Genomic DNA, 20,670 nt, shown 5'->3' with positions numbered 1-20,670 from the left:
ACATATTCGTGTAGTACGTAAAGAAATATGAACGTTTTATTTAGACCACTTTCTTCGCTTTGTGGTGGATGGCAGTGTAATACTCACAAACATATGTCTCACAATTTTATACGAACAATTGGTTACAGGTTGGTTTTTTAAATTAAAATACAGAACGTAGGCACGTTTGAACCCCCACACGGATCCTCTATGACCTCATTCCTTTCCCCCATCTGCTCCTGTTCCACGAACATATCTGCATACTCTACACCTCCCGCCGCCTTGATCCCCCTCACCCCCTGGTTGCTCCTCTCCCATCCCCGCCCTCTGCCACGTCTTCACTGTTGTGTCACCCCTATCGACCATCTCTACACTCTTCATCTCCTTTCCCAAAGTGGCTTCCATCAACTCCCCCTTCCATATGATGCCCTCTCTCCCTCCATTTGTCCCTCCTATCAACTCTGATCCTCACCCCCCCCCCTCCTTTACTCCATCCTTTTCTTGGGCTCCCTCTCCTCCCCCCTTCCATCCCCTTTTTTCCCCACCTAACCTCTCTCTGCCCCCCGTCTCTCCCCCGAGTCCTTTTGCATTTCCCCCTCTGCCTTTCCCCATTCCCTCTTGCGTCTGCCCTGCCTCTCCCTCCTTTGGTTTCCCCCCTCTCGTTTTTCCTCTCCTCACTCCTTCTTCCCCCCCTCCCTCTCTGTCCAGGTCCCCCACCCCATCTGACCTCGGCTATGGTGTGTTATCTTTGTGCTGACATTTTAGTACAGTGTTTACAGTGAGTGTTCAGTGTTGTGTGTGTTTTCCGAAGTGTTGCGAACGGACATCATGCTGTCACTGGGTGTGATTTTTATATCTCTTGTGAACAGAAACCAGACTATCGCCATGTTTTTTAATTGTCTGTCTACTATGTTCTCTGTCTGCTTCCTGTGTATTTTATTAGCTTTGCCCACCCTTTGCTTTATGTTTTAACTTTCCACAATTTTCCGCCGTTTTACACTTTTAGTCACCGTTTTATCGCCTGCTTTTATTGTTTCTTATCTTCTTTCTTACGGTTTAAAATGTCTGTAGGCTGCAGAGCAGCGTAATAAGCTGTTGCCAGCCCGCCCCCTTCAGGGGGAATCGAAATACAATAAAGGAAAAAAAATACGTTTGAACATTTTATTTCGGTTGATGCAATGTGATACATGTACCTTTGTGAACTTACCATTTCTGAGAACGCATGCTGTTACGGCGTGATAACTGTAAATAACACGTTAAGGCAATAAATGCTCAAAATGATGTCCGTCGACTTCAATGCATTTGGCAATGCTTGTGACGACATTCCTCTCAACAACGAGTAGTTCCCCTTCCGTAATGTTCGCAAACGCATTGACAATGCGCTGACGCATGTTGTCAGGCGTTGTCGGTGGATCACGATAGCGGATATCCTTCAAATTTCCCCACAGAGAGAAATCCGGGGACGTCAGATCCGGTGAACGTGCAGGCCATGGTATGGTGCTACGATGACCAATCCACCTGTCATGAAATATGCAATCCAATACCGCTTCAACCGCACGCGAACTACACTCCTGGAAATGGTAAAAAGAACACATTGACACCGGTGTGTCAGAGCCACCATACTTGCTCCGGACACTGCGAGTGGGCTGTAAAAGCAATGATCACACACACGGCACAGCGGACACGCCAGGAACCGCGGTGTTGGCCGTCGAATGGCGCTAGCTGCGCAGCATTTGTGCACCGCCGCCGTCAGTGTCAGCCAGTTTGCCGTGGCATACGGAGCTCCATCGCAGTCTTTAACACTGGTAGCATGCCGCGACAGCGTGGACGTGAACCGTATGTGCAGTTGACGGACTTTGAGCGAGGGCTTATAGTGGGCATGCGGGAGGCCAGGTGGACGTACCACCGAATTGCTCAACACGTGCGGCGTGAGGTCTCCACAGTACATCGATGTTGTCGCCAGTGGTCGGCGGAAGGTGCACGTGCCCGTCGACCTGGGACCGGACCGCAGCGACGCACGGATGCACGCCAAGACCGTAGGATCCTACGCAGTGCCGTAGGGGACCGCACCGCCACTTCCCAGAAAATTAGGGACACTGTTGCTCCTGGGGTATCGGCGAGGACCATTCGCAACCGTCTCCATGAAGCTGGGCTACGGTCCCGCACACCGTTAGGCCGTCTTCCGCTCACGTCCAAACATCGTGCAACCCACCTCCAGTGGTGTCGCGATAGGCGTGAATGGAGGGACGAATGGAGACGTGTCGTCTTCAGCGATGAGAGTCGCTTCTACCTTGGTGCCAATGATGGTCGTATGCGTGTTTGGCGCCGTGCAGGTGAGCGCCACAATCAGGACTGCATACGACCGAGGCACACAGGGCCAACACCCGGCATCATGGTGTGGGGAGCGATCTCCTACACTGGCTGTACACCTCTGGTGATCGTCGAGGGGACACGGAATAGTGCACGGTACATCCAAACCGTCATCGAACACATCGTTCTACCATTCGTAGACCGGCAAGGGAACTTGCTGTTCCAACAGGACAATGCACGTCCGCATATATCCCGTGCCACAAAACGTGCTCTAGAAGGTGTAAGTCAACTACCCTGGCCAGCAAGATCTCCGGATCTGTCCCCCATTGAGCATGTTTGGGACTGGATGAAGCGTCGTCTCACGCGGTCTGCACGTCCAGCACGAACGCTGGTCCATCTGAGGCGCCAGGTGGAAATGGCATGGCAAGCCGTTCCACAGGACTACATCCAGCATCTCTACGATCGTCTCCATGGGAGAATAGTAGCCTGCATTGCTGCGAAAGGTGGATATACACTGTACTAGTGCCGACATTGTGCATGCTCTGTTGCCTGTGTCTATGTCCCTGTGGTTCTGTCAGTGTGATCATGTGATGTATCTGACCCCAGGAATGTGTCAATAAAGTTTCCCCTTCCTGGGACAATGAATTCACGGTGTTCTTATTTCAATTTCCAGGAGTGTATATGCCGCACATCCATCATGTTGGAAGTACATCGCCATTCTGTCATGCAGTGAAACATCTTGTAGTAACATCGGTAGAACATTTCGTAGGAAATCAGCATACATTGCACCATTTAGATTGCCATCGATAAAGTGGGGGCCAATTCTCCTTCCTCCCATAATGCCGCACCATACGTTAACCAGCCAAGGTCGCTGATGTTCCTCTTATCTCAGCCATCGTGGATTTTCCGTTGCCCAATAGTGCATATTATGCCGGTTCACGTACCGCTGTTGGTGGATGACGCTTCGTCGCTAAATAGAACGCGTGCAAAAAATCTGCCATCGTCCCGTAATTTCTCCTGTGCCCAGCGGCAGAACTGTACACGACGTTCAAAGCCGCCGCCATGAAATTCCCGGTGCATAGAAATATGGTACTGGTGCAATCGATGTTGACGTAGCATTCTCAACAGCGACGTTTTTGAGATTCCCGATTCTCGCGCAATGTGTTTGCTACTAATGTGCGGAATAGCCGCAACAGCAGCTAAAACACCTACTTGAGCATCATCATTTGTTGCAGGTCGTGGTTGACGTTTCACATGTGGCTGAACACTTCTTGTTTCCCTAAATAACGTAACTATCCGACGAACGGTCCGGACACTTGGATGATGTCGTCCAGAATTCCGAGCAGCATACATAGTACACGCCCGTTGGGCATTTTGGTCACAATAGCCATACATCAACATGATATCGACCTTTTCCGCAATTGGTAAACGGTCCATTTTAACATGGGTAATGTATCACGAAGCAAATACCGTGCGCACTGGCGGAATATTACGTGATACCACGTACTTATACGTTTTGTGACTATTACAGCGCCATGTATGGCAAAGCGAATATGTAATAATAAATGGGGGTTTATATTTAAAAAGAAGTTGATATCCGTTTGACCTATGGCAACGCCATCTAGCGGGTCAATTATAGTGCATCTGGTTTCCCCCAAGAAGACAGCTGTCGGTGGCTTTCAGAAATACTTATGGTGCACAACTTTCATAGTAGAGCGCCAGTGCCCGCCCAAGCTTGGAGATGTGTTCACCCTTGCGTCGGCTGTGCACGATGTCGCCGCGGTGACGTATGTTGACATCGAGCGTCTTGCCATCCATGAATGTTCTGGCCATTTTTCGCATTTTCATGCGACAGTATACTCACTTCAATTACGCAACAGCTGAACATTTCTCGAGCCGTTTGATACTGGATTCCACGACATTATGGCGTTAAGGGATCATCTGGTTACACAAAGAAGAGCCTAGAAAATGTCAATCGACGGTTCCCTTATCTTTTGAAATGGCGAGTATGTCTTCAAATCAGCACAGGTCGTCACCATTTGAACTGGCTACAAATAAACGACATTTCTGGCTGCTAATTCTGTTGGTGATTAGCTGTGGACACGAGAATTGATGTGTTCACAGACATTAAAGAACAGAGAACAAGAAAGCCGAAGAGGTAGTTTAATTCTGAGGCGTAGCAGACGAGAGACGAACAGTTCTTTGTAATGCAGGACGTTCTTTGAAATGACGAATATTCTTCCGTTAAGTTAGCCATGCCATCCACTGTTTGGAAACTGGGATCTTTCAGAAATCATAACACGCTGAGATTGATATGACATGTGCTATAAGATGCTGTTAATATTCTTTGGTAGTATCCCAGTCAGCCAGTATAGTTATCTTATGAAACGTAGTTCCAAAGATTAGTCAATAAGAAAAAGAGAATGAGATCAACTGCTAATAATGGAAATGGATTAGTGGAGACAATAAGCTGAAGATAGGCCTTATCGTAAATGAAGGAATCATGAAAATGATTGGAGTGAAAGGGAACATGATGGAAGCTATTCAAAGGAAGGAATTGCTAATCTGTAATCGTTGATAACCAATAGATGATAATAGATGTCCACTGAAGGTATGCAGGTTGATTCAAGAGGGAAAAGTCATGGGTGACAGCTGTGAAGCAAGTTGTGAAGGCCAGGAATCTCCAAAAGAGGAGTTGAGAAAATCGTGAACTACGGAGGTTGCGAAGGGTGAAAACGTATTAAATGTAAACAACTCGGAAATATGCAGGGTGTAAACGAGAACTGTTTATAATATATGCCAGTGGTGTAAGTCATATACTTAGAACACTTGTGTTCTGTCAAGCTGGAAACCAGCCTCAAGTTTTCGTACAAAAGCCAGCTAAGATACAGTACAGGCGTGCCACGCAAGATTTTGGTTAAAATCGTCTTTGAATATTGAAAATATCCTGTTATCGCTCATACAAAATGTGACATTAAGTTTGTGAAAATTTTACCACACAATATTGGGAATTTTAGCAAGGTAAAATTAAAAATTGAATGAACAATTAAATAGTGTTGTTTGACTGCCATGTAAGGGTTAAGCGTAAATCAAACTGTAAACGTAACTAGCGTTTGAGTAACAGTTGCAAAAGTAGTTTTTCTTTCATTAATTTGCTAATGTTAACGAAGTAATCTACAAAGCTGGTAGCGTAAGGCAGCGAGAGGAAAATCATACGCAGCTCGCAGACCCTGTAGGTCAATTTGAGGTTGTTTCCCAGCTTGAAAGACTATAAGTGTCCTGTATCAAATGGTTTCTTATCGACTTTCCCACCACGATTGTGGTACGTTACAAACTGTTAGCTGTTTACACCTTGCATATCAAGTGCACAGGCCATGGTGCCCCCATAGGACCGTACTTGATGTAAAGGTGGTGGCATCGTGACCCTACCAGTATAGGATACCAGCTTCATATGAACCTGCTGTAAAAACTTAAATATATAAATAACTAGGAAGTCATGTCAGCTGTGTATCTATAGTAAGTTGCATTAGCATTGTGGAGAAGATTATGGACCTGTTGAGTGGTACTCACGTCGTAGTCCTCAGGGAGTTGCGGTCTACCAGGTTGTGGCTGCGGCCCAGCTGCTGCGTATTGCGGTTGTCCACCAGCGCCCTGGTACTGTGGTTGAGCTTGCGCTCCAGCCTGGAGGCGCGCCGCAGCCTGGTACTGTGCCTGCTGCTGAGCAGCGGCTCGGTACTGCGCCTGGTACTGGGGCTGCGCTGCTGCCTGGTACTGGGGCTGCGCTGCCGCCTGGTACTGGACTGGCTGCTGAGCTGCTGCTGCTGCTTGGTACTGCGCCTGCTGCTGAGCAGCGGCCAGCGCTGCCTGGTACTGCCCTGCGGACAACGCCTGCTGCTGCGCCTACGACACAGACAACACAGTTAGACACCTGAACTCTACTGGCTGCTGAGCTGCTGCCACCTGGTACCTTGTCAACAGCTTTTCAACGTACGTATCTAACGTTTCTGATTAGTATAAAGTACCATATTTCAAAAGTTTATATTTTCGTTTCAAAACTGTTCATAACCTACATTTTACTACTGTATAAGGCTACAGTACGAACAAATATCGTCCTAACACTAAAATTGATATCTGACGGTAACACATTTCTCTGTTTCAGTAAGTCTTTGTCTTTCTATTTCTAGTACGAATTTCATAAAGTACCTCTTTTGCCCATCGTCAGTAATTTGCAGTCCAAATAATAAACCTGATCTACTACTTCTGGCGCCTTCTTTCCCAGTGATATGACGAAAGTCATTCCACACATCTTAATATCATATCAGACCTACATTTGCGTGGTATAATGCAGCAACTCGTCGTGTCATGGACTCAACAAGTAGCTGGCAGTCCCGTGGAGATATATTGAACCATCTACGTCTACAGTCCTCGGCAGAGGGTTCAATGAACCACCTTCAACCTGTCTCTCTACCGTTCCACTCTCGAACGGCACGCGGGAAAAACGAGCCCTTAAATTTTTCTGTCAGAGCCCTGATTTCTCTTATTTTATCGTGATTATCATTTCTCCCTATGTAGGTGGGTGCCAACAGAATGTTTTCGCAACCGGAGGAGAGAACTGGTGACTGAAATTTCGCGAGAAGGTCCCGTCTCAAGGAAAAACGCCTTTGTTTTAATGATTGCTACTCGAATTCATGTATCATGCATGTGACACTATTTCCCAAAAAATGGTTCAAATGGTTCTGAACACTATGGGACTTAACATCTGTGGTCATTAGTCCCCTAGAACTTAGAACTACTTAAACCTAACTAACCTAAGAACATCACACACATCCATGCCCGAGGCAGGATTCGAAACTACGAGCGCAGCGGTTATCGCTGTTTAACGTCACGCGGTTCCAGGCTTAAGCGCCTAGACCGCACGGCCACACCGGCCGGCACACTAGTTCCCATATGTCACAATAATACAAAACGAGCTGCTCTTCTTTCGATGTCATCCGTCAGTCCCACCTGATGTGGATCCCATACCGCACAGCAATACTCCAGAATATGGCGGACAAGCGTGGTATAAGCAGTCTCTTTAGACCTGTTGCACCTTCTAAGTGCTCTGCAAATAAAACGCAGTCTTTGGTTTGCTCTTCCCACTATATTATCTCTGTGATCGTTCCAGTTTAGGTTATTTTTAATTGTAATCCCTAAGTATTTAGCTGAATTTACAGTCTTCAGAGTTGTGTGACTTATCGCAGAATCGAAATTTAGCTGATTTCTTTTGGTATTCATGTGAATATCTTCACGCTTTTCTTTACTCAGAGTCAATTGCCACTTTTCGCACCATACAGACATCTAAATCATTTTGCAAGTCGTTTTGATCATCTGATGGCTTTACAAGACGGTAAATGACAGCATCATCTGCAAATAATCTAAGACGGCTACTCAGATTGTCTACTATGTCGTTAATATAGATCAGAACAATAGAGGGCCTATAACACTTCCTTGGGGAACGCCGGATATTACTTCTGTTTTACTCGATGACTTTCCGCCTATTACTACGAACTGTGATCTTTCTGACAGGAAATCACGAATCCAGTCGCACAACTGAGGCGATACACTGTAGGCACGCAGTTTGGTTAGAAGACGCTTGTGAAGAACGGTGTCGCTAGCCTTCTGGAAATCTAAAAATATGGAATCAATTTGACATCCCCTGTCGATAGCACTTATTACTTCGTGAGTATAAAGAGCTAGTTGTTTTTCACAAGAACGGTATTTTCTGAATCCGTGCTATGTGTCAATAAATCGTTTTCTTTGAGGTTCTTCTTAATGTTCGAATACAGTATATGTTCCAAAACCCTACTGCAAATAGACATTAGTGATATAGACCTGTAATTCAGAGGATTACTCCTACTTCCCTTTTTGGGTGTTGGTGTGACTTGAGAAATTTTCCAGTCTTTAGGTACGGATCGTTCTGTGAGTGAGTGGTTCTATACAATTGCTAAATATGGAGCTATTTTATCAGTATACTCTGAGAGGAACCTGACTGGTATACAATCTGGACCGGAGGCCTTGCCTTTATTAAGTGATTTAAGCTTCTTTGTTACACCGAGGATATCTACTTCTACGTTTCTCATCTTGGCAGTTGTTCTAGATTGGAATTCATGAATATTTACTTCGTCTTCTTTGGTGAAGTAGTTTCGGAAAACGGTGTTTAATAACTCTGCCTTAGTGGCACTGTCATCAGTGACTTCACAGTTGTTATCACGCAGTGAATGTATTGATTGTGTCTTGCCACTGGTGTGATTTATGTATGACCAGAATCTCTTTGGGTTTTTTGCCAGATTTCGAGACAGAATTTCGTTGTGGAAATTATTAAAAGCATCGCTGATTGAAGTAAGCGCTATATTTAGAACTTCTGTAAAACTTTGCCAATCTTGGGCATTTTGCGATCTTTTAAATTTGGCATGCTTTTCTCGTTGCTTCTGCAACAGCGATCTGGCGCATTTTGTGTACCATTGGGGATCAGTACCATTACTTATTAATTTATGCGGTATATATCTCTCAATTTCTGTCGATACTATCTCTTTGTAAACAATCCACAACTTTTCTACACTTACATTATCATGCTGTCTCTATTGCGAAACTGCTGCCATAACAGGATTTTGTGGTCGAACTGACTTTTCGATTACGTCCAACACGTGTTCGATAGGATTCATGTGGGGCGATATTGCTGGCCAAAACAGTCGTTCGAACTGTCCAGAATGTTCTTCAAACAGTTCGCGAACAATTGTGGCCCGATAACATGGCGCATTGTCTTCCATAAGAATTTCACTGTTGTTTACGAACACGAAGTCCATGAATGGCTGCAAAAGATCTTGAAGTAGCTGAACATAACTATTTGTTTTCAGTGATCTGTTCAGGACACAGTGCATTCTATGTAAATACAGCCCTCAGCACTCTAGAGCCACCACCAGCTTGTACAGGGCCCTGTTGGCATCTTGAGTGCATGACTTTGTGGCGTCTGCGCCATACTCGAATCCTACCATTATCTCTTACTAACTGAAATTGTGACTCATCTGACCAACCGACGCGGTTACGAGCCTAGGAGAGGCACTGCGGCCGCTGTCGTGCTGCTAGCAAAGGCCCTCGGATCGGTCGTCTCCTGCTGTAGCCCGTTAACGCCAAATATTGCCGCACTGTCCTAACGGATACCTCCGACATACGGCCAACAATGATTCCGGCGGTCATTTCATGCAGTTTTGCTTGTCTTTTAGCAATGACAACTGTTCGCTGCTCAAGTGAATTCCGTCGGCCACTGTGTTGTCAGAAGTGAGAAGTAATGCCTGAAATTTTGCGTTCTCGGTACACGCTTGAAAGTGTGGGTCTTGGAATACCCGAATTCTCTAACGATCTCGGAAACTGAATGTACGATGCTTCTATTGCAACTTCCATCCCGCGTTCAAAGTGTGCTCATTGTTGTAGTGCTGCCATAACCATCTCGGAAATCCTTTAGCGTGAATCACCTGAGTACAAATGACAGATCTGCCAATGTACTACCTTTTTATACCTTGTGTACGCGATGCTACTGCCATCTGGATATGTGCATATTGCTATACCTTGGATTTTGCTACCTCAGTGTAATTCCCTCAGTATCACTTGACATTACCCTGCCTTTACTTCTGTTGAGGTTCATCTTATACGCTCTTTCAAAACGCTATCCCTTCCATTCAACGGATCTTTCATGTTCTTTGCTCTCACGGACAGAAGTACAATGTATGAAGGAATTAAAGATATTAGCTGTCAGTCTGCGGCGGGGCGGGTTTTATTTTCGAACTGAATGTCACTATCTTTCGTCGTACTGATCACGGAAAAAGTTCCACCTACCTCAGTAAGGCGGCAGATCACCAGCCCGTTCCCTGGACACGTATGTACTGCGCTGACGACATAAAGGCAGCGTTGAAGAAAACGCCGGCAATACTTACGTTGCAAAGTCCGCGTAAACTGTGGTAGCAAACTATCCTGTAAATTCTTATAATACTTTTCGGGCGGAAAGTGGTTGCTTCGTTCTCTCTTTTATTCCATTTCAGTTTTAAAAAAATAACTACCATCAGCCCACATCTTGTAAGCTGGCAAGAACTATGCCCCTTACATGAAGTCATTAAAGATCACCTAACTCATGTTGAGCCAACAGTAGGGCTGAACAAAAAAAAATGACTGACAAGGCATAATGCATCTTGTAGAGGGTACAGTATGGACGTATTGGAATAATTAATGTCGGGTGATGGTTTTAAAGTAATTCACACGACATGAAAACTTTGTGGAAACGAGTCGATTTTCTGGACGCAAATTTACCCCAGGGAAACATTTAGAGTGGACCGTGGCCGCCTGGGGAACGGTGAAGGGAAGCAACAATAGGCAGCTTAGGGTGGCTCAAGCTCTGAGAAAGCAGTAACGCAGTGCAGTCTCCAGCCGCCTTAAGATGAGTGACAGTGAGTGGGTGGTTGACCCCAACTCCATGCTGGTGTACCAGGAAATGGACAGAGAACTTGTATGCCTGTTGATAAATGTCCGTCGTCCCGTTTTCTGTGAAGCATGCGGCAAAGCCGCGCAAAGCTACAGTGGATAGGTCAACAGAGATCAAAATATGTGTGTTCATGACTATAGTAACTTCACGCTGAAATCAAGGTCCACGGAGCCTTAAGTAAATCAGGTGAAGAGCGACAGCATGAAATACGCCGGTATTCGAGGGGAACATAGAACCAAGGAATTTGGAACACTCTCCTGGGAGTCAGAATTCTGGAAAACTTGTTGTTTGTGCAGAAGCTAACCTTGATGGGTGGCCTGGCTGGAGCTAAATAGAAGACGTTGAGTGGAAGGGAAATTTTGTGGGAATTTGTTCACTTCCCAGAGCAAGCATTGGTTGGCGCTGGGAAGCGACGCATAATTAATGTAACTTGCACTGCAATTGTCGTAAGTGACTTTACTGGAGGGGAAACCGAGGCGAAGAGTGGTCTGCCAGAAGTCTCAGTAGAGGTCTTCCGTTCCCAGCTTGCCTAGAGTGCGGACATGGCGTTCTTTACTCAGCTTGCCTGAGAAAGAGTGAGCATCTCTGCAGTTTAGGACTTAGCAAAGGGAATGATTGAGCTATGTACTGAGCAAGATAGCTAGGAGTGAATCGACGAGTATTTCCTTGCAGCACCATGAGGTCGGCCGACGTCTACACAACGACGACGCTCTGCCACGCTGTATTCGGTGATACTGTGCCTGCTCCGGCCACTGATTAATTTGTTGGATCACGTCGGCAAAGTTTCCACGAGGGTTCCATGGGCCGTGTACTGTAGAATTCTTCTCGCACTTCGCATTGCGCCTGGGTCAGTCGATAGGAATTACTTTTGAGTTATCGAGCTTTATTCCATGCAAACGAAATTCATTACCACTGCCTGGTAGGAGAGTCATGTAATGTGATGATTGAAGGTCGTGAGTTAAAATAAATTTGTAACAATCTACTGCATCTGTTTTCAATCAAGTAGTTGAAACCCCAAGTCCCTTTCTTAGTTAATTTTATGTTCAACATTTGTATCTGGTGTTCAATAGCTGAATATAACATCAATGTGCACCCCTTTTTAATTAAAAGTGATCAATTCTGAATCAATTAATGTCAACACTGCCACCAGAGTTCAATCAGGAGTCACAGGGCCTTATTACTTTCTTTGTGTTATGCGATATTGCGGCAGTTTTGCACTCTCTCTTGATCTGTTAGTCAATTAGCTGGAACCAGATAAGTGACAGGTGGGGTGTAACAATGTAATTAGCGAACAACATCACTATTCTCATTTCACAGTTCCTGCAACCCATTACACACACAAGGCAGCCATAAATGAAGTCCAACCCGAAGAATTATGTGATTTCACAGTCATTACTCCGCTACTGTATCTGAGTTTTAGATTCAGTCATTTTCAGTGGATTTCTATTAAAGAAACTGCTCGCCAAATATTCCACATACGGCTACAAAACATGCCATGCGGAATTTTACAAAGGCCTAAAGTTCACACGTGTTTATCTTTCCAACAAAACAATTCTAGTACTTCCGAACTTCATGAAACTGTCCGTAAATGCAACTGTTTCTATAGCAACAAAATCTGGACGCGAAATACCAATAACTTCTTCATTTTACACACTATGCAGACGGGGACGTGACCTGCACGTTCAATAGCTACCCAGCGACTCCTCCTTGTTGCTCCATCCACAGCCTATAACTACCAGGCAGTGCGTGGGAACTGCTAAACTCTGATTGGTTGATCAAAATGACCAGCCAATCAGAACAATCTTTCAAGATCATTCTCGCGCCAAAACGGTCCTACGCCAATCACTATTCCAAGTTGCATTTACGTCGTCTCAATATGCAAATATTAATATAATGTTTAACAAAACCGAACGAAAGGAAAACTAATCTGGGAATTTACTTAGAAAACTATTACTCTGCAAACGGCTATTCTGGCTACCTTCTTACAAAAGCAAGTACTCTTTGACATACGTAATCAGTAATGAGGGAAAAACACAACTTTCCCACTACACAGTTACGTAATGCGGTACAATATACAATATTGAATTTCTACGTATGTCCCACTTACACACTTTCACTCATTCTCATTTATTTCACAACAACAAAACAAATATCTCCAGAATGAGATTTTCACTCTACAGCGGAGTGCGCGCTGATATGAAACTTCCTGGCAGATTAAGACTGTGTGCACTTGCCCATGAAAGGCAAAGGTTCCTAATTAGAATCTCGGTCCGGCACACAGTTTTAATCTGTCAGGAAGTTTCAACAAAATAAATAGATATTAACTAAATAATTAATTAACGCAACATTTTGTGAACTCCAGTAATTATTTCAAATGATACTAAAAGACAATCTGTTATTATTCCTAACTGAGGTTTTTAGCCTAAGTGTTGGTTTGGGCTGTTTTAGGTTATTTCCTCTAACTCCGAAGCTACCACAGATAGAAGGCTGAAATCTTTATACCATATTCTCTTGAATAACAAAAGGCAGTGTATCGACTTTAAACAATATTAAATAATATTTAATATAGTTTATTTAGATTCTTAAGGGTTTGAATATTCTGTCGCTCAAAGTGACACAGATACCGCTTCCCATGGCTAGCATAGCGACAGGTGCAAATGAGCCATTGCTAAGACACAACTGGCTGTCTCCTTCATAGCCAATGACTCCAATGCTACAGGCTGTTCTGCAAATTAGCTTCCTACAACAAAGTTATCGCGTATTGACTCGCGACGTTATAAGTGGGCATTGGTTTGTATCAATGGGGTAAGTCATACGTTTGTGCCGGAATCCTTTCTCCATTGATCTAGATCAATGCCCACTGGCAGCTAATGTCTTTAATTCCATTGTGTCTTTATTCGTGGTGTCTGCATGATGAGAATGGTGTCTGTTCTATCCCACATGTCCGAACGAGGAGACACCATATATACAGAATTACAATGAAAGGGTACAGTACCGCCCGACATCGAAAATAGATACATTCTTCGTTACTCTTGTCAGAATAACATTTTTTTGTAATAATAACTCAATTTCACTTAATACGCTGAAGCCGGATACCAGTGCAGGAAAGAAGGACAATTTATTTATTTAATTGATCACATGTGCACTCCCACAAAATAAATCTCTACATCCAGTTCGGTGAGATCTGTGATATGAATAAATGTATGGTCGTCTGCTAACCGCAGATACTGAATGTGCAATATATGATCATCTTTGAGACGGTCCTTTGGTCACCTTTGGTGGAACCAAAGAGATGAAATTTACCTAAGCTTTGAGCGCCTGAAATGTGGCTGACCAATACGGTAGCAAGGTGCTCCCCCACCTTGATGGAAGTGCGAGCTCACCTGAAGAACGACCATGTTTTCAGCACTCTGGCTGTGGATCTTGTGTTGGTAAGACCTGTCTTAGGTGTGCTCCATAAAGACAAAAGAGTGGAAAGAATGGTATGCATGTGGAATACTTAAGAGTAGTTTGGAATAACAATTTCTCTATTTCAGTAACTTTTGTGGGGAGAATTAAATGTCAGGCAGGAAATATTAAGGGGATCGTAGTAATCTTCGGAAGTGACCAACGGTCACAATGAAACCACGTGTAGCAATAAGTTGAAATATTTCCGAGTACTTAAGTTAAGCTGAATTACTGGCATGTGTACTATAAATTGGAAATATTTAAGAAATGGCGAGTGCAGGACTTGAAATTAGAGACGAGTACTTCCACGTGGTGAGTACTGTGTGAGTCTCAATCTGTGTATGAGGCAAAGGACAAAGAGAAGTAATCGTCCATGGTATCAGTTGAGGACCTTCGTGTGTGACCAATATGTTCTTAATATTACTTTGCGTGTTATGTTTCCGTGTGACGCTGGATTCAAACTATAATCCTCTGAGAGTGAAGCAAGGTGAGTCAGCCGTCTATCCAGCAACGCCACGTGGCTTGCATTGCACAGGAAGACGTGCATATATCCTCCAGAGTTCATAGTAGGAAAGAAAAGCTACGGAGTGGGGCAGTGTCGTGTGAAACTGGGATGAACACTAATTGATGTGGGAAAGCTGAAAGTGATGTATTATAACGTTGTGACTATTCCTTGTGTTGTATTCCATGTTGCTAGTGTGGTGTATTTCATGTAATTTAAGTACGTGTGGTTTGCATGGGAGAGTAGCAAGATAGGTTCAGAGGTAGTGGGCTATTCATCTTCCTTTTGTACCGCTCGGTCTGGAGGAAATTTTCGTGATGATGGGTGTGAGAGTCGAAGTGTGAGATATAGCAAAAGATCCAACATCCTATCCAGAAAGTGCACTGTAGTGTTAGATAATTACGAGACCATAGGATGGGATGGCTAGAGGACAAATGTAAGGATGTAGAGGCTTATCTCACTAGGGGTAAGATAGATACTGCCTACAGGAAAATTAAAGAGACCTTTGGAGATAAGAGAACCACTTGTATGAACAAAGAGCTCAGATGGAAACCCAGTTCTAAGCAAAGAAGGGAAAGCAGAAAGGTGGAAGGAGTATATAGAGGGTCTATACAAGGGCGATGTACTTGAGGACAATGTTATGGAAATGGAAGAGGATGTAGATGAAGATGAAATGGGAGATACGATACTGCGTGAAGAGTTTGACAGAGCACTGAAAGACCTGAGTCGAAACAAGGCCCCCGGAGTAGACAACATTCCATTGGAACTACTGACGGCCTTGGGAGAGCCAGTCCTGACAAAACTCTACCACCTGGTGCGCAAGATGTATGAGACAGGCGAAATACCCTCAGACTTCAAGAAGAACATAATAATTCCAATCCCAAAGTAATCAGGTGTTGACAAATGTGAAAATTACCGAACTATCAGTTTAATAAGTCACAGCTGCAAAATACTAACGCTAATTCTTTACAGACGAATGGAAAAACTAGTAGAAGTCGACCTCGGGGAAGATCAGTTTGGATTCCGTAGAAATGTTGGAACACGTGAGGCAATACTGTCCCTACGACTAATCTCAGAAGCTAGATTAAGGAAGGGCAAACCTACGTTTCTAGCATTTGTAGACTTAGAGAAAGCTTTTGACAATGTTGACTGGAATACTCTCTTTCAAATTCTGAAGGTAGCAGGGGTAAAATACAGGGAGCGAAAGGCTATTTACAATTTGTACAGAAACCAGATGGCAGTTATAAGAGTCGAGGGACATGAAAGGGAAGCAGTGGTTGGGAAGGGAGTGAGACAGGGTTGTAGTCTCTCCCCGATGTTATTCAATCTGTATATTGAGCAGGCAGTGAAGGAAACAAAAGAAAAATTCGGAGTAGGTATTAAAATCCATGGAGAAGGAATAAAAATGTTGAGGTTCGCCGATGACATTGTAATTCTGTCAGAGACAGCAAAGGACTTGGAAGAGCAGTTGAACTGAATGGATAGTGTCTTGAAAGGAGGATATAAAATAACATCAACAAAAGCAAAATGAGGATAATGGAATGTAGTCGAATAAAGTCGGGTGATGCTGAGGGGATTAGATTAGGAAATGAGACACTTAAAGTGGTAAAGGAGTTTTGCTATTTGGCGAGCAAAATAACTGATGATGGTCGAAGTAGAGAAGATATAAAATGTAGATTGGCAATGGCAAGGAAAGCGTTTCTGAAGAAGAGAAATTTGATAACATCGAGTATAGATTTAAGTGTCAGGAAGTCATTTCTGAAAGTATTTGTATGGAAGTGAAACATGGACGATAACTAGTTTGGAAAAGAAGAGAATGAAAGCTTTCGAAATGTGGTGCTACAGAAGAGTGTTGAAGATTAGATGGGTAGATCACATAACTAATGAGGAAGTATTGAATAGGATTGGAGAGAAGAGAAGTTTGTGGCACAACTTGACCAGAAGAAGGTATCGGTTGGTAGGACATGTTCTGAGGCATCAAAGGATCACCAATTTAGTATTGGAGGGTAGCGTGGAGAGTAAAAATCGTAGAGGGAGACCAAGAGATGAATACACTAAGCAGATTCAGAAGGATGTAGGTTGCAGTAGGTACTGGGAGATGAAGAAGCTTGCACAAGATAGAGTAGCATGAAGAGCTGCAGCAAACCAGTCTCAGGACTGAAGACCACAACAACAACAAGACAGAGAATCACTAATGTAAAGCCATTCCCACTGGACGGAGTTTCACATGTTGTAGAAATTATAATGGTGTGTTTCGGTTATCGAATTTATCGGAATAAAAATGATAGTGAAAAGAAAAAGATTGGTGGCCTTTTCCTTGGAATAGTATGTTGTCATGATATCCAGAATTTATAATGTGTGCGCCATTCATATTCAGTGCGATGGCCACGTGTTGATCAAACCCCTTTGGGTAAGAAAGAAAATGTGGTAATGCCAGTGCGTAGTGAACAGTCAGAGTTGTGTAAATTACTAATAGTCAGATGTGCGTTATACGTTTCCGTTGCGTAATATTCAAACATGAGAATAATTTTTAGCTTAATTGAGAGTACTGGAGCAGATGTTACTCGATAAATGAGAATGAGTCCACTCGCTTGGCAGACCATTCATCTTGAAGGTCTGACTGCTTGACGCCACAGTATGAGTAAGGCATGTGGGTGCCTCTCAACAATATCATCACCAAATCTCAAACGTTTTATTTCTTCTGCTGAATTTTGATTCTTTTGCATTGGAGTGTGACCTTGGAAGCCAGTTCACGGTTTACAGAACGCTGGTTAGTAAATTTGCAGCCGTCGGTACCTGGTACTGCTGGGGCGCGGCTCCTGCCGCGGGCTGCGGGGCCGAGACGTAGGTGACGCCGCCGGCGCGCGCCCTGGCAGCTAGCGCCAGAGCCACCCACACCACCACCTGCAACACGAGAAGCACACACTAAGGCACCAGCTATCCTTCCTCTCTTCTCTTCAAGCTTAACACAACACTGCTGTGAAGTTTGAGACGAAAAAGTTGATATATATATACATATATATATATATACTCCTGGAAATTGAAATAAGAAGACCGTGAATTCAGGAGGGGTCAGGTATATCACATGATCACACTGACAGAACCACAGGCACATAGACACAGGCAACAGAGCATGCACAATGTCGGCACTAGTACAGTGTATATCCACCTTTCGCAGCAATGCAGGCTGCTATTCTCCCATGGAGACGATCGTAGAGATGCTGGATGTAGTCCTGTGGAACGGCTTGCCATGCCATTTCCACCTGGCGCCTCAGTTGGACTAGCGTTCGTGCTGGACGTGCAGACCGCGTGAGACGACGCTTCATCCAGTCCAAAACATGTACAATGGGGGACAGATCCGGAGATCTTGCTGGCCAGGGTAGTTGACTTACACCTTCTAGAGCACGTTGGGGGCACGGGATACATACGGACGTGCATTGTCCTGTTGGAACAGCAAGTTCCCTTGCCGGTCTAGGAATGGTAGAACGATGGGTTCGATGACGGTTTGGATGTACCGTGCACTATTCAGTGTCCCCTCGACGATCACCAGAGGTGTACGGCCAGTGTAGGAGATCGCTCCCCACACCATGATGCCGGGTGTTGGCCCTGTGTGCCTCGGTCGTATGCAGTCCTGATTGTGGCGCTCACCTGCACGACGGCAAACACGCATACGACCATCATTGGCACCAAGGCAGAAGCGACTCTCGTCGCTGAAGACGACACGTCACCATTCGTCCCTCTATTCACGCCTGTCGCGACACCACTGGAGGCGGGCTGCACGATGTTGGGGCGTGAGCGGAAGACGGCCTAACGGTGTGCGGGACCGTAGCCCAGCTTCATGGTTGCGAATGGTCCTCACCGACACCCCAGGAGCAACAGTGTCCCTAATTTGCTGGGAAGTCGCGGTGCGGTCCCCTACGGCACTGCGTAGGATCCTACGGTCTAGGCATGCATCCGTGCGTCGCTGCGGTCCGGTCCCAGATCGACGGGCACGTGCACCTTCCGCCGACCACTGGCGACAACATCGATGTACTGTGGAGACCTCACGCCCCACGTGTTGAGCAATTCGGCGGTACGTCCACCCGGCCTCCCGCATGCCCACTATACGCCCTAGCTCAAAGTCAATCAACTGCACATACGGTTCACGTCCACGTTGTCGCAGCATGCTACCAGTGTTAAAGACTGCGATGGAGCTCCGTATGCCACGGCAAACTGGCTGACACTGACGGCGGCGGTGCACAAATGCTGCGCAGCTAGCGCCATTCGACGGCCAACACCGCGGTTCCTGGTGTGTCCGCTGTGCCGTGCGTGTGATCATTGCTTGTACAGCCCTCTCGCAGTGTCCGGAGCAAGTATGGTGGGTCTGACACACCGGTGTCAATGTGTTCTTTTTTCCATTTCCAGGAGTATATATATATGTCATATGTTCATTGTAAATGTGTGTGTGTGTGTGTGTAAGTACAATCTAACTTCTGCACCATTTCAGTGCAGTAATGTGTTCATTGTAAATAAGTATTATAGTAGTTGTATTACATGTTTATTACCTTTCAAATAAATAAATAAATCTTTTTAATTTTAAATTCAGTGCATTACTTATTTGTAAAATGACTCTTTCATGTGTTCATTAAAAAATGACGATCATTTCACTTGGGACCTGTCGAATGGTACATTAGCTTATTTGTTTTAGTTGTAATTATTTGTCATGTATTGTTGTCTTTCTGACATGTACCACATCCTGGAGCACCTCCTCACTACGGATCAATTGGAATGGAAGTAAATCTAATTTAATCTGATAAACAAACCAGGTCAAATGATTGTAAAACACAGAAAACCACTTTTCTCAGTTACGCATTTAGTATAATATCCACCTGTTCTACAAAATGGAAATGAGGTACAGCAAAATGTTCTAGATAAAAGTTGTAGGTGGAGAAGAAGATCACGCGTTGCTACTAACGGCCATGAACTTGAACGTAATTTTCAAGGTGACTTAGAGGTGAAAGTGATTTTTTTTAAATGGAAAGTCTGAAACGTGGTTTAATATTCGAAAAGAGAGGCAAATTTCACGTGTAAAATGATACATTATTCAACATCATGGCAGGGTTCAGTAAAGCTCAAATAAGTAAATGTGTTTTGAGTTCTAGTATGGTTTAATTTAGAATAGAGGGACACAGTGAAATACAATGTTAGGTTCAGATTGGAAGGTCCATAAGGGGTCACGTATCATTACCAGTAATTAACGAGTTAACAATAAATATGCACAATGTATGAAAGTTATTGTGGCATTTCCGAGACAGATCATTAAGTCATTGAATGAGTCTCCTCGACTCTCATTCCCCGGGATGCCCCTTCTAATTTGTATCTAACATTGTATTTTGCTGTATCACTCCTATCTTCTAAGTTAATACCTAGTAGAAATAAAACATATTTGCTTATTTTCCCTTCATTGAACTAGCGATGACCTTGAACAATTTATTATTTTAGATGTCAAATTTGCCGATCTTCCCAAATATTGCATCAAACATTAGGGTTTCCATTAAATAAATTACTTTAACCTTCAAATCACCTTCAGAATCACCATCAAGGTCACGACCATTAGCGGCAATGCGTCACCCTCATTGCCACCTACAACTTTCATCTAAAACATTTTATGATGTGTCATCTCCATCTCAATTTATTTCCCATAATGGATGTACATGTGTCTATCCATATGTACGTATGTATGTTGCATATCTCTCCTAAACGCCGGCTGCTGTGGCCGAGTGGTACTAGGCGCTTCAGTCCGGAACCGCGTTGTTGCTGCAGTCGCAGGTTCGAATCCTGCCTCGGACATGAATGTGTGTCATGTCCTTAGTTAGGTTTACGTAGTTCTAAGCCTAGGGGACTGATGACTGAGATGTTAAGTCCTATAGTGCTTAGAGCTATT

At 44.3% G+C, this 20,670-nt stretch overlaps 1 protein-coding gene across 1 annotated transcript in view; it reads right to left on the bottom strand.

The window, feature by feature from the left end:
- LOC126285109 (uncharacterized) overlaps positions 1-20,670 on the bottom strand; it is a 258,049-nt gene that overhangs the window by 36,491 nt on the left and 200,888 nt on the right. The window contains exons 3-4 of the mRNA XM_049984433.1: positions 17,544-17,651; positions 5,860-6,189 (exon numbers count right to left, since the gene is read on the bottom strand). Coding sequence (XP_049840390.1) covers positions 5,860-6,189; positions 17,544-17,651 — 438 coding nt within the window. The remainder of the gene's footprint in view (positions 1-5,859; positions 6,190-17,543; positions 17,652-20,670) is intronic.

This window comes from Schistocerca gregaria, chromosome 8 (genome assembly GCF_023897955.1).
Source record: "Schistocerca gregaria isolate iqSchGreg1 chromosome 8, iqSchGreg1.2, whole genome shotgun sequence".
Classification (NCBI taxonomy): domain Eukaryota; kingdom Metazoa; phylum Arthropoda; class Insecta; order Orthoptera; family Acrididae; genus Schistocerca; species Schistocerca gregaria.
Note: the sequence above shows the minus strand (reverse complement) of the source record. Positions and strands in the feature narration are given on the sequence as shown.